Source organism: Bison bison, unplaced genomic scaffold (genome assembly GCF_000754665.1).
Source record: "Bison bison bison isolate TAMUID 2011002044 unplaced genomic scaffold, Bison_UMD1.0 scf7180017864499, whole genome shotgun sequence".
In the NCBI taxonomy this organism is placed as follows: Eukaryota; Metazoa; Chordata; class Mammalia; order Artiodactyla; family Bovidae; genus Bison; species Bison bison.
In genome coordinates, this window is record NW_011495058.1 from 6,985,226 (window position 1) to 6,997,573 (window position 12,348).

The 12,348-nt window shown below is 46.1% G+C and overlaps 1 protein-coding gene across 1 annotated transcript; it reads left to right on the forward strand.

The window, feature by feature from the left end:
- The first annotated feature begins 9 nt into the window (after positions 1-9).
- Positions 10-12,325, forward strand: INHBA (inhibin, beta A). The gene is given in 3 exon segments (XM_010829089.1): positions 10-506; positions 10,354-10,731; positions 10,734-12,325. Coding segments are annotated over 3 exon segments (1,275 nt in total). The 5' UTR covers positions 10-118; the 3' UTR covers positions 11,243-12,325.
- The last annotated feature ends 23 nt before the right edge of the window (positions 12,326-12,348 follow it).

Consider the following 12,348-nt stretch of genomic DNA (forward strand, 5'->3'; position numbering starts at 1 on the left):
AAAGAAAGAAAAAAAAAAAAAACAAAAAGGAAAAAAAAAACCAAACAAACCCTGTGCGTGAGGGGGGAGGAAAAGCAGAGCCTTTTAAAAGGGCAACACAACAACTTTTGCTGCCAGGATGCCCTTGCTCTGGCTGAGAGGATTTTTGTTGGCGAGTTGCTGGATTATAGTGAGGAGTTCCCCCACCCCGGGATCCGAGGGGCACAGCGCGGCCCCAGACTGCCCGTCCTGTGCGTTGGCCACCCTCCCAAAGGATGTACCCAACTCTCAGCCGGAGATGGTGGAGGCCGTTAAGAAGCACATTTTAAACATGCTGCACTTGAAGAAGAGACCCGATGTCACCCAGCCGGTACCCAAGGCGGCGCTTCTGAACGCGATCAGAAAGCTTCATGTGGGAAAAGTGGGGGAGAACGGGTACGTGGAGATAGAGGACGACATCGGACGGAGGGCAGAAATGAATGAACTTATGGAGCAGACCTCGGAGATCATCACGTTCGCGGAATCAGGTGGGTGCCTGCCCGGGGATGGGGGTGGGGGGCACACTGCTCTGACAGCCCTCGGCGGCGACGGAACTTCTTGCCCTCCAGCTGCACCCTGCCTGGGAAGGTCATGAGTTATTAGGGGACGGTAGCGGATGGACCGCGGTGGGGGTAGGGGGGTGGGGAGCGGGGTAGAGACCTCCCAGAGCTGGGGCTCTGGGGTCCTGGGCAGGAGATGGCTAGCTTACACTTGCTCAACTCAGCCGGTCGTCCCGGAGGAAGCTCTCGGCCCAATGTGGAGCAGGAAGGCAGTCTGAGAGAGGCTCCCTCGCCCTGCCTGCCCGGGGAACTAGATCAGAGGAGCCGGAGGAAAGTCGGGGCATTTTCTGGTGCTGGAGGGAAGCCCGGAGGCTTCCGGACCCCATCTGAAGTTTTTACTGTGGGTGGTGGGGTGGTGGGGGGATGGCGGCAAGCGCAGGACCGGGATGGCATGGCCCAGATGAAGTCATTGTCTTAAAACATCCCCTTTCTTTAAAAGTCCAATCAGGGGCCACATCGAGAAGCAGGGCATATTAGTGACAGTCATTTTTACCTTTAGAAACTCTGTCTTTAAAGACACAAGCATCACAATCTAGGCAGTGAAGAATGACTTTGGGGGATGGGGTGGGCTAGGGAACAGATGACATTGAACCATCAGTCACTTTTGGAACACTGACTTTTGCTCTCTGAACTAAAAAAAAAAAAGAGTTTTGTTCTCTGTAAAGTTACTAAGAGCTCTCTGCCAAGGAATGCAACCTTGACAAAGTGCTCTCAGATACTACACTGAACTCCCACTCAATCCTTAAGAGGAAGAACTTTAATAAATAGATTCTAATCGTTGGCTCAGGACCACGCTAACCTGTTGCTGAAGAAAACAATACCTGTCAAAAGGGCCTGCTGGAGACCAGGGGTCAGGTTATTTTTACAGTTATGTGACCCAGATCCTTTTGCTTGTCTACAAGCCCCTGTGTGCTGTGCCTGGGCACACACAGATGTGTTAATTTCATGTTACTTTCATGGTAATGCCAAGCTAAAGAATTGCATCTCTTGCCAAATCCATTTGAAAGGAATGCCATTGTTTTGTTTGGTAGAGCATATGGCCAGTAAAGTATGTGCCGGGACTCCCAGCATTGCTGTTTAAAAGTTTGCCGCAGCAGTATAAACAATTAAGGCAACACTCAGAATTTCCAATCCTGAAAACCTGTTGACTCAGATGTTATATTTTCAAGAAAACCACGTGAGACCAGGGCATCCTTCTGGGGGATGTCACCCAGACATTCTGGGGTGGGGGGTGGGAGTGGAGCAGATAGCCTGCTGACTTGCCGGCTCCCCTTCCTAGGAAAAGCTCTGGTGTCCCGCAGGCCATTTAGCTCTCACCAGAAGCGTCTTTCCTTTCAAAAAGGTCTGACTTTCTTCCTTTAAAGCTCTTTTTCAATGCAGTCCCAAAGGACTTTTGACTTTATCTTGTGAAGCTTACTGAGGGAAAGAGGCAGGTTGGAGTCTTTCTGAGCTGCTACCCAATTTTTCTTAACATTTTCTGAGGTCCTGAGCGGGGAAATGGATTCCAGTGGTCTAGGCGCTGCTCCTTCTTCTGCCACAATAGGGACCCTGTATATGTTTTTATATACTAATTGCCACACAGAATGGCCTTAATTGCCGCTCTTCCTCAATTGGCTTTACCCACATCATATGACTAAGCAGGCCTATGCCTTTGGCCACTTTTAACTGTACACCTGATGCTCGCAGTGCACCCGCTTCCTGACTTCTCCAACTTGTAAAGCAAATCACTCCTTTGGCATTAAGAGATTTTGCAGGGAAAGAATTTGAGTTTTTGCCTTCTTTCTTACTTATGGCCTTCATCTCAGTGCCAATCTTTTTGTCAATTATTTGAAATCTTGTCATTTTTCAAAAAACCTTTTCTGGTACCTGTTTGGTTTGAAAGAAATTGAGCTACTTTTTGAAAAGGTGGATTCATTTAACTCACGTGTTGACTACAGTTTAAGGTCTATGATGGAAAACTCCTCCGGGTTGAGTTTACAGCTTGACTTGGGGCAAGTTGCTGGCTTCTTAGAAAAGGTTTTTGACCCTTGCTCATTTTTCTCATTTGAGAAGTCTCACGCATCAACTTTAAGGCGATTTAGTATGATTTCACAAAAATGATTGCTATATGGACAATCTACTCTCCAAGTAGAGTAAGTACTCTATGAGTATTTTGCTGCTCCTTTGCTAACCCAGAAGAGAGATTTATCATCAGAACAATTGTCGTGAATATATAAAAATGTCTTGTTGCTTTTGGAATAATTCAACCTTAGTAATTCTCAAATGACATCAAACATCAAGATTTTTAAGAATAGCAAAGGACATTCAGTTTTGTTTTCTTTAGATACCATTCTGTACAGCATAGAACTCAGTGTCACCTGCATGCATGTCACAAATGCTCACCCATACACGCATTCTTCAGCCTCATGTTTCCTCACTTGAGGAATCATGTTTATTGTTCCCTCTACTCATTATGACGGTTGAATAAGGCCAAGACATGGACTCACAAAACTCAGGTGCCAGGAACTTTTTGAACTGAGTCTGCCCCTTGTATTCAGGTGGAAAGCACCCACCTTGGTAAAGCTGATATGAGTTGCTGTTGACTAAGCAGTACAGCATTGCCCTCAGCTTCTCTGAAATGTATTCTCACAAACAACAATGATTTTGTTTTTATATCTGTAACCCCAGATTGCTTACCAAGGTGACTGCATTTTTTGCAAGGCTGGCAACAGAATCCTTTGTTGTTTAACACCTTAAGGAACAGGAGGAAGAGATGGGTAGAGTCAAGCCAACTATCACCATAATTATCATTGAAGCCAAATTAGTGGTCTTCTTGACTTCTCTCTCTATTTTCTCTTTTTATGATTTGTGACAAAAGCTAGTCAGTCAAAGGAGGATAATGGTATATTTGAGTCTCATGCTGATTCTGGTGATGAGGTTAGCAATTGATAGCACTTACTGAAGAAAGTATAGGGAAAGAAAGACAAATCAAGCACCAAGAAATAGAAAATATGCACACAGCCAGGTGTTGTTGAAAGCAACACATACATTTCCTTCCTTGGAACATTCTAGTTAACAGAAGATTTGAGTTAAAATGTACATACACAAATGTTCCCAGACAGAGGTCTGAGGTGGCTTGCTAGGATGACTGTTTTCCTCCACCCCAGGAAAGCCATCTCAAGGTGGAAATGACTCCCACTACCCCATGCCCATCTTCTGAACTTGCTGGGAATTCACCCTCACAGAGGTTATACACTCTCTTCTCTGAATAATGAAAATAATTGGCCACAAGAGGGCGCATTCCAAAGACTTTTGCTCCTTACCAGTTAATCTTCCAGGGAAACAATTTCACCTACTGGAAGCCCCAGCCTGCATCGCCCTAATCTTGCTGATTAACAATCCGCCCTCCCCGCCCCGCCCTCCTTCCTTCCATCCTGCAGGAAAAGTTAAGATTTTATGGGTTGAGAGGAACATGACTACCTGTAACATATTACATGAGACAGAAGGTAAGGAAATAGGAATTCTAGTGATACATATGGACATTCCACAGCTCTATGGAAGACAGAGGAATGATAAATTTCAGAAGCAAACAAAGCAGAGCGGGGAGAAGTGTGACCGTGAATCATCAGCAATCCTGATTTGCTCACACATCTCTCCCTAATACGGCCGCCTGGGCTTTGACAAAACACTTCTTCCGTCTCCCCTGATGTGGTTGCCTAGTTGGCCTGTTTTATCAGCAGTTTTTACCAGCGACAAAGGACAAGTGACTTCAGACAGGGAGGAGAAAGTCTATTTATTTAATGCCTTGTGGGAACAGCACATAAGGCTTTGGAGGATGCGTTTGTTTCTGCACGGAGAGTGTAGAGAGAAATGGTGGAGAAAAGATGTGAAAAGAGATGGATTAGTGGTTTGGGCCAGAGGAGGAGGTGTATTGGAGTGCGTGTGGGGGAGGATCAGGGTAGAAATTCAGTTTTCATATTTGGAAAACCCAGAATCATACCTTCCCAGGCATTTTGCGTAAAAAATACGTGTTTCTCTTGGCCCCTCTTCTGCTAAAATGTACTCAGGCACGATGTCTTAGCTGTAGTTCAGAATGCTTTATACCCGACTGGTTCCTAGCTCCAAAACCCAAAGTGTAAAAGTTCTCAGGAACTTTGGAAGAAGTCTCTGAAAGTCCGAGGGTTAAACCTTCAGAAATTTTTTCTCCTTTTCGGCATCTAAAATCCCTTCCTCTCTAAATATTTAACCTTTTTTAAAATTGCCATTTAAATGAAAGATGCAGGAATGTGGCCGAGCATTTACAATTCAATAGCAGATCCTAAGCAAAGACAGTAAGTCTTTAAAAAAAACAAGATAATTTATAAGCAAAGTTCTGCTTTGGCAAGACCCTCTCCTGCAGGTTAAAGGAGGCATAACCTTCAAGGCCTCACTTGCTGCTTTTAGCAGAAATCCTTGGGAACAGTCCAGATGCAAAATTAGTGCTTCAGGGAACACACATGCTGTATTCTCCCATCAGTGACTGTACCATGTCTAGGCACAGGGAAACGCTGATGAAGAATGGAAAATGAAAGTAACAGCTGTGTTTTACAGCGAGCCCCCCCACCCCCATGTGGTGAGTTTAACTCCTCCATAAACAACAAGGCTCTTTACATTAACATTAGAGACTTAATTATTACCCACATGGAGAAGGGCAGCATACTTTAAGTAGGACCCTGGTGAGGAGAACAAAACATATCAAAAATGAAACACTGCATGTTAGTATCATTTATTTCATCGGAATTGCTCATGGACCCATGATCCTGAAATGCTGGTGGGGTTGGGTAGGGTAGGAGCAGCATTTTGTATCCTAGTGTGGGGGAGGGGGAACAACCCGGAACTTGGCTGCTTAACCCTTGGCATGCCTGCCTATATCCTTCAGTGAGTTATGAACACATTTGAAAAATTCTGAAAGCATCAAAGCAAAGGAAAATGTGCTTTCAGGTATTTTCACTTGCAGGTTTCCAAACTCATTCCTCCATTCAATGCCTCCCACTCAGAAACATTTCTGAGGTGTTCCCTACAAGGTGCAGTAATCATCTCTCCTATCCGTTTTTAGACACTTTTTTTTTTCTCCCCTTGGTATGTGTCCACCAAACTCAAGAGAGGTTTAAGTGATGAAATATTATCACCCACATGGGTTTGCGTGGGACTTCTTAGTGAATTACTCAGGCAGAGCAGGCTGTGATACAAGCGTTGCTCACAAGCCTCGGGAGGGAAAAAATAGCACAGAGGATGAAAAGAATATTATCATAGAGTAGGTAATGAAAGGTTAGCAAAGCCAGCAGCTATATCTAGTTAGGTGGGAAATAGTGTAGGAACCCGGTACACACCTGTATAAACGAATGCTGTACCACAAAGCACTATGGGAAGATTTCCATTCCAAGATTTTATAGCAGGAGATATTTAAGTCAAGCCTGAAACTGACTAGTAATTGATCCTAAACACCGCAGCCTCAGGCAAACTCCTTCCATTTTTCGAATTGCTGTGCGTGGAGATTTGAGGATTGGAGCATCCTGAAAGCATCATTGCAGTATAGCCATCTGTCTCAGATAAAACACAGATAAAGCAAATGTAATCAAGTGACTACTTATATTTTTCATGCCTAAGAAATTTGAGGGTTGTAATATCTTTCTGAAACCTACAGCCCTGGTAAATATGAATTCCATCCAGCACCTAGCTCTCTCATTCTGTGCCCCCACCACTTCTGCAAGGAAAGCTAGATGTAAAAGAAAAAATAAATGCACTGCTTAATAAGTCAGAATATAATAGAACTTTGAAAATGTACCTGCATATAAGGTAGACATTAGGAAGCCTTGAATCTCTCTCTTCCCCCTGTTCTCCTGAGCATTATGGCAACGGCATTTTCGTGAAATTGAATCTCAGTTTTATTTTTTTTTTCCCTGATAAAATATCATGCAATATACAAATAGCAGTTCCAGAAATGGACACCAGGAGAAGGAGGCGACAGGCATGTCAATTAGTAGGGGAAAATCCAAATGTCAGAAATCTGGGGGAGAGATCCAGCACGCAGGCAATGGAGGCAAATACAGGGAACCAAGTCTTTCTGCTCAGATCATTAAACTGATGCATATTTCAGCACTGCGCCTCTTCCCAGTACGCAGGCGATGCCATGCAGTTAATTATCAGCCAGGACCAGGATGAAAGTCATTTTATGATGACTCTCTGATCCTAATATAACAGCACCTGACAGATTGAGTCCCCTCTAATGAGTACTCTCTTTGTACAATCCTCTCTCAGGAACACTAAATCATTTGCTTCCAAGTACAGCTGCCTGTGGAGAAGGGGTGGGGCTATATTGTGCATTAGAAACCACCTCTTGAGAAATGAGGGGCTGCCCTGTAGGCTGTCCGTGGGAGCAAGGGGCCTCGGCTCCTTGACCCTGTGGAGGCAATTTGCATGTGCTGTCAGTGGTACAAGTCAGCCAGTTAGCGTCTCACCACCTCTTCCCAGCATCTGTAGACTTCTCTGGATTTTATTCAAGGAAAGTCCAACGTGGGTGGGTCCGCACTGCCAGCTGGACCCTCTGTTTACCCAGGACCGTCTACCTTCACCCTCAGCTCCTGCCCCGCTGGTTGAGGAAGGATTGTAGCAGAGCAGAGCCTGCGGAAATGAGTTACCTGAAACCCAGAGGGCCCTCCCAGCCTGGGGCCAGTCAGACTCTCCCGTTTCACACTCTTTCCTAGAAAAGCAAATCAGAACCTTGTGCCCTCTGGCTCCTCTAACTTAGCAGCTACTCTATCTCTGTCTTTAGAGTGGCACCCTGTGCGGTTCAGGGTTTCAGAAGTTGGCCTGTGTGGAGGCAGAAGGGAGACCAGCAGGGAGCTTGTTAACATTCTCTGCGGGGCAGGGTGGCTGTGCCCACACTGGAGGGGACCACAGGCTCCTCCACGCCTGTTCACGGAGCCTAGGGCAGTTTCCAGCTGCCTTTTCCTCTCATCTCTGGAGGACCCTACAACTCAGAATCTACGGCTGATGATCATTTTAGAGTTAAGTGATGAAGCTCTGCTTTGTGGTCTCTTCTCTTTTGTTTTCTTAAAAGATAAACAGTAACAACCACCACCCCCCAAACCCCACCAATTTTTAGCAAAGGGGAGTACTGGATTCCCGTTTTGAAAAAAAAAAAAAAAGTCCTCATGCTTCCTTAAAAATGACAGTTTTCTCCTCTAATTGTTCCCCGCTCTGGTGATCTAATCATAAACCTAACTTCATGATTCATTTCAACTCCTGCCAGAGATGCAAGATCGGAGGCAAAGGAATGCTGCTCACCAGCACCACCACCATCAGAGCCAATGTCCTTTCAAGTTTATACAGGGATACCAGAGAACCCTTCCTATACACATGCAGCCCTGCTGGGGCCCCGGGCTCAGTGAATTTACCACTAGCACTATCACACTGTTAAATTAAGAACAGAATCTACAGCTCTCCCTACACGGAATAGCCTTTCTGCTGCAGAGGACTTGAAACCATGCCTAAAATTTATGGTCCCGTAAACATCTCAGGGCTGAGAGTGATAAGTATGGCTGGATTTCCGTTAGCTATAGAAATCCAGGCAGGGAGACCCCCTAGGGAGTTGCAAGTTCTAAGAGGAACTTTCAGATGGTTCTCAGATTTGTGCTCCTCCGGATGCATGTACTCGAACAGTCGGAACCAGGTACACGGGGGCGGCAGTTGAGAAAAAGAGAACTTGTTTCAGATACCACCAAGTGGTAGCAGGGGAAGTGAGGGACCTCACTTTAATCAATCAAAGGATTCTACTCTGGACACCCAGTTCTTACAGTAAGTGTTGTTGCAGGAATATAGGCGCTTGTAGTAAAAGAAGGAAATGAATGACTTTTTCTCATTTTAGAATTAGGCAAGAACTGAGTGGTCCCTGCGTTCAACTGCTCTGCCAATGTAGGGGTCTCCTCTCTTATTAAGAGCTGTTGCTATTTTTGGACTCTCTAAGCAGCATTCAAGGGCTTCCCTGGTGGCTCAGCAGTCAAGAATCTGCCTGCAATGCAGGACACATAGGTTTGATCCCTGGGTTGGGAAGATGCCCTGGAGAAGGAAATAGCAATCCACTCCAGTATTCTTGCCTGGCAAATTCTATGGACAGAGGAGCCTGGTGGGCTATAGTCCATGGGATCACGAGAGTTGAACACAGCTAAGTGACTAAATCTACAAACTGCATTCTAAAGGAAAGGAGGCAAAACTGAGGGATACAGGGGTAGGAGGTGGATCTCTTCTAGTTCAGTGCTAAGGGTGCCTCCATTTGTTAATAAAGAAGCAAGTAATTGACTACTTCCTGCTAATTCCTGGGCTGTGACAGTGAATGAGATAGACAGGACCTCAGACCTGGGGTGTCCTAAGCTGGACTGGCAGGAGAGTGGGGGTGGAGGTGGAGGGAAGAGGGGTCACTTCTAGGGGAAGATGGGTCATCCCATCTAAAAGTCAAAGCTTTATTAAGGGCAGTCACTGTGGATGGTGTTTGGGGAGCAGGGGTCTTTTAGGTAGAAAGAAGAGCAACTGTCAGTGCCTGGAGATGAGAGCTGGTATGAGATGTTCATTCTGTGAAGCTGGACCACAAAAATGGGGTAGTGGGAGAGAATTGAGCTGGAAGGTGGGAGAAGCTCAGGTAGACCCCAGAGTTCCATACAGTTTCTGTGTTATATTGAGGACAGTAGGAACTCAGAGCAGGACTGGACGAAACAAGTGATGGGAATGAATCCACCTTTCCTTTATCAGCTTAATGGAGAAATGATGGGAAAGGGGCCTGACTCCATGCTGGCCTGACAGCTTGCACATAAAAGAAATGGCTGTTGCAGTGACCCAGGAAAGGAATGGTGGGGCGTGAAGCAGGTTGTGGCCATGGAGGAGGCAAGCCCCATGGGTACATGCCAGGAAGTGCTGTGCGTGCTTAGCTGCTCAGTCATGTTCGACTATTTGTGACCCCAGGGACTGTAGCCCACCAGGCTTCTCTGTCCATGGGGATTCTCCAAGCAAGAATACTGAAGTGGGTTGCCAAGACCTCCTTCAGTGAATCTTCCTAACCCGGGTCCCCTGCATTGGTCCCCTGCATTGCAGGTGGATTCTTTTATCATCTTAGCCACCAGACTCTACGGGCAGTCTTACATAGCAGGGGTGTTTGCATATTTGTTTCAGGGATAATAGTGTTTCCACAGCTTGCTAGAGCTTATACTATGTCTTCATCTATCTTATCCTGTTGGGTCCTTCCAAACCTGTGAGATAATGGGCCAAATGTCACTATGTTATTCCCATTTTATAAAAGGTAAGACTCAGGTTAAGCAGTTAGTCAGCAGACCCAGGCTCCCAGACACACTCAAATCTAGTCTCTTCTTTCTAGAGTAAGAGTTGATGAAGTTTTTTCTGAAAAGGGCCAGAGAGTAAGTCTCTTAAGCTTTGTGGGCCAAATGGACTCTGTCGCGGCTACTCAAATCCAAGTTCTAGTGCAAAGCAGCCACAGACAACCTGTAAAGAAATGAGCCTAGCTGGGATCAAAAATTCATGGGTACTGCAACTTAAATTTCATATAATTTTCACATGTCACAGCATCTTATTTTTCTTCAGCCATTTAGAGATGTCCAAACTGTCCTTAAGATACATAGGCCTTCATTCGCAGAGCCTGGTTAGAGATGATTTGTAACAGAGGCTGCCATGCTTGCCAGAAATTAGGAGGTGGCCTTGAACTTGACACTAACATATCCCTGCTCTCTTTTATGCTGTGTTTCATCTTTAGGCACAGCCAGGAAGACGCTGCACTTTGAGATTTCCAAAGAAGGCAGTGACCTGTCCGTGGTGGAACGTGCAGAAATCTGGCTCTTCCTGAAAGTTCCCAAGGCCAACAGGACCCGGAGCAAAGTCACCATCCGTCTCTTTCAACAGCAGAAGCACCTGCAGGGCAGCTTGGATGCAGGGGAGGAGGCTGAGGAAGTGGGCTTGAAGGGGGAAAAGAGTGAAATGTTGATATCGGAGAAGGTGGTGGATGCTCGGAAGAGCACCTGGCACATCTTCCCTGTCTCCAGCTGCATCCAGCGCTTGCTGGACCAGGGCAAGAGCTCCCTGGACATACGGATTGCCTGTGAGCAGTGTCAGGAGACCGGCGCAAGCCTGATGCTCCTGGGAAGAAGAAGAAGAAAGAAGAGGAGGGGGAAGGGAAGAAGAGGGATGGAGAAGGAGGGGCGGGAGGGGACGAGGAGAAGGAGCAGTCGCACAGACCTTTCCTCATGCTGCAGGCCCGCCAGTCTGAAGACCATCCTCACCGGCGCCGGCGGCGGGGCCTGGAGTGTGACGGCAAGGTCAACATCTGCTGTAAGAAACAGTTCTTTGTTAGTTTCAAGGACATTGGCTGGAATGACTGGATCATTGCTCCCTCCGGCTACCACGCCAACTACTGTGAGGGTGAGTGCCCCAGCCACATAGCAGGCACATCGGGCTCATCCCTCTCCTTTCACTCGACGGTCATCAACCACTACCGCATGCGGGGCCACAGCCCCTTCGCCAACCTCAAGTCGTGCTGTGTGCCCACCAAGCTGAGACCCATGTCCATGTTGTACTATGACGATGGGCAGAACATCATCAAGAAGGACATCCAGAACATGATCGTGGAGGAGTGTGGTTGCTCATAGAGCGCCCAGCCCGGGGGGGATGGGAGCGAGACGGTCCAGAGAAGACAGTGGTGACATGAAGACATGTTTAAGGTTTCTGACTGAAACAACCAGGAAAAAAAAAAAAAGAAAAAAAAAAAAACTGAAAGCAAAACCTGAAACAGATGAAGGAAGATGTGGAGAAATTCCTTAGCCAGGGCTCAGAGATGAAACAGTGAAGGAGATGGGAATTGCGGGGGAGAGGGAGAGTGGGGTACCTTTCGCTTCTTCCTCCAGCATCCAAGGGGTGACAGCAGTTGCTCAAACGGGAATATCGTCCTCTCCTTTTCAGTTCCCTTTCCGTATGAGCCTCGGAGTCAACCTGTCTGGTCTGCAGTAATGTGGGCTGGCACAACCCAAATAGCATCTAGAAAGCCATGAGTTTGAAAGGGCCATTTATAGGCACTTTCCCACCCAGTAACCCAGGTCGTAAGGTATGTCTGTGTGACCCTCTCTCTGTGTATATCAGCCCATGCACACACACAAAGACGCACACACCCCTCGCAGACACATACATACCCACCACACACACACCCCCCACTACACACAGATGAACACACGTACAGACCACACACCCCACCACGTACACGTGAACACACACACAGACCTCATGCACGCAGAGACACACATCAAACACACACAAAGGCATTTCCACAGCACACACACACATACACATATTCTGGTAAAAGAACACTAGTGTGCAGATGGTCACACCTTCTTTTTCTGCACCACTTCCGCAACAAAACAATAACCAACATGAAAAAAAAAAATGAGAACAAGAATGGGAAGCATGAAAGATCAAGGAAAAAAGAATACCAAGTTACATTTCGTTAAGGTGCTTATGATCTTAGAACTATGCAACCTAATAGGTTTGAAACTGTTTACCTGAGAGAGAACAAAAAGAGAGACTTTTTTGTATTGGAAGTAACCTGATTAATTTTTATTTTCTTCAAGGAGAGATACTTGAAAGGAATATGTTTGTCCATCTGTTGGATCCAAACATTTCTATATTTTGTAAATGTTGTTTTTTTTTTATCGTTTACTATTTGCACTACAATGGTGTTCGACCTGTCTAATCCTTATTTAAC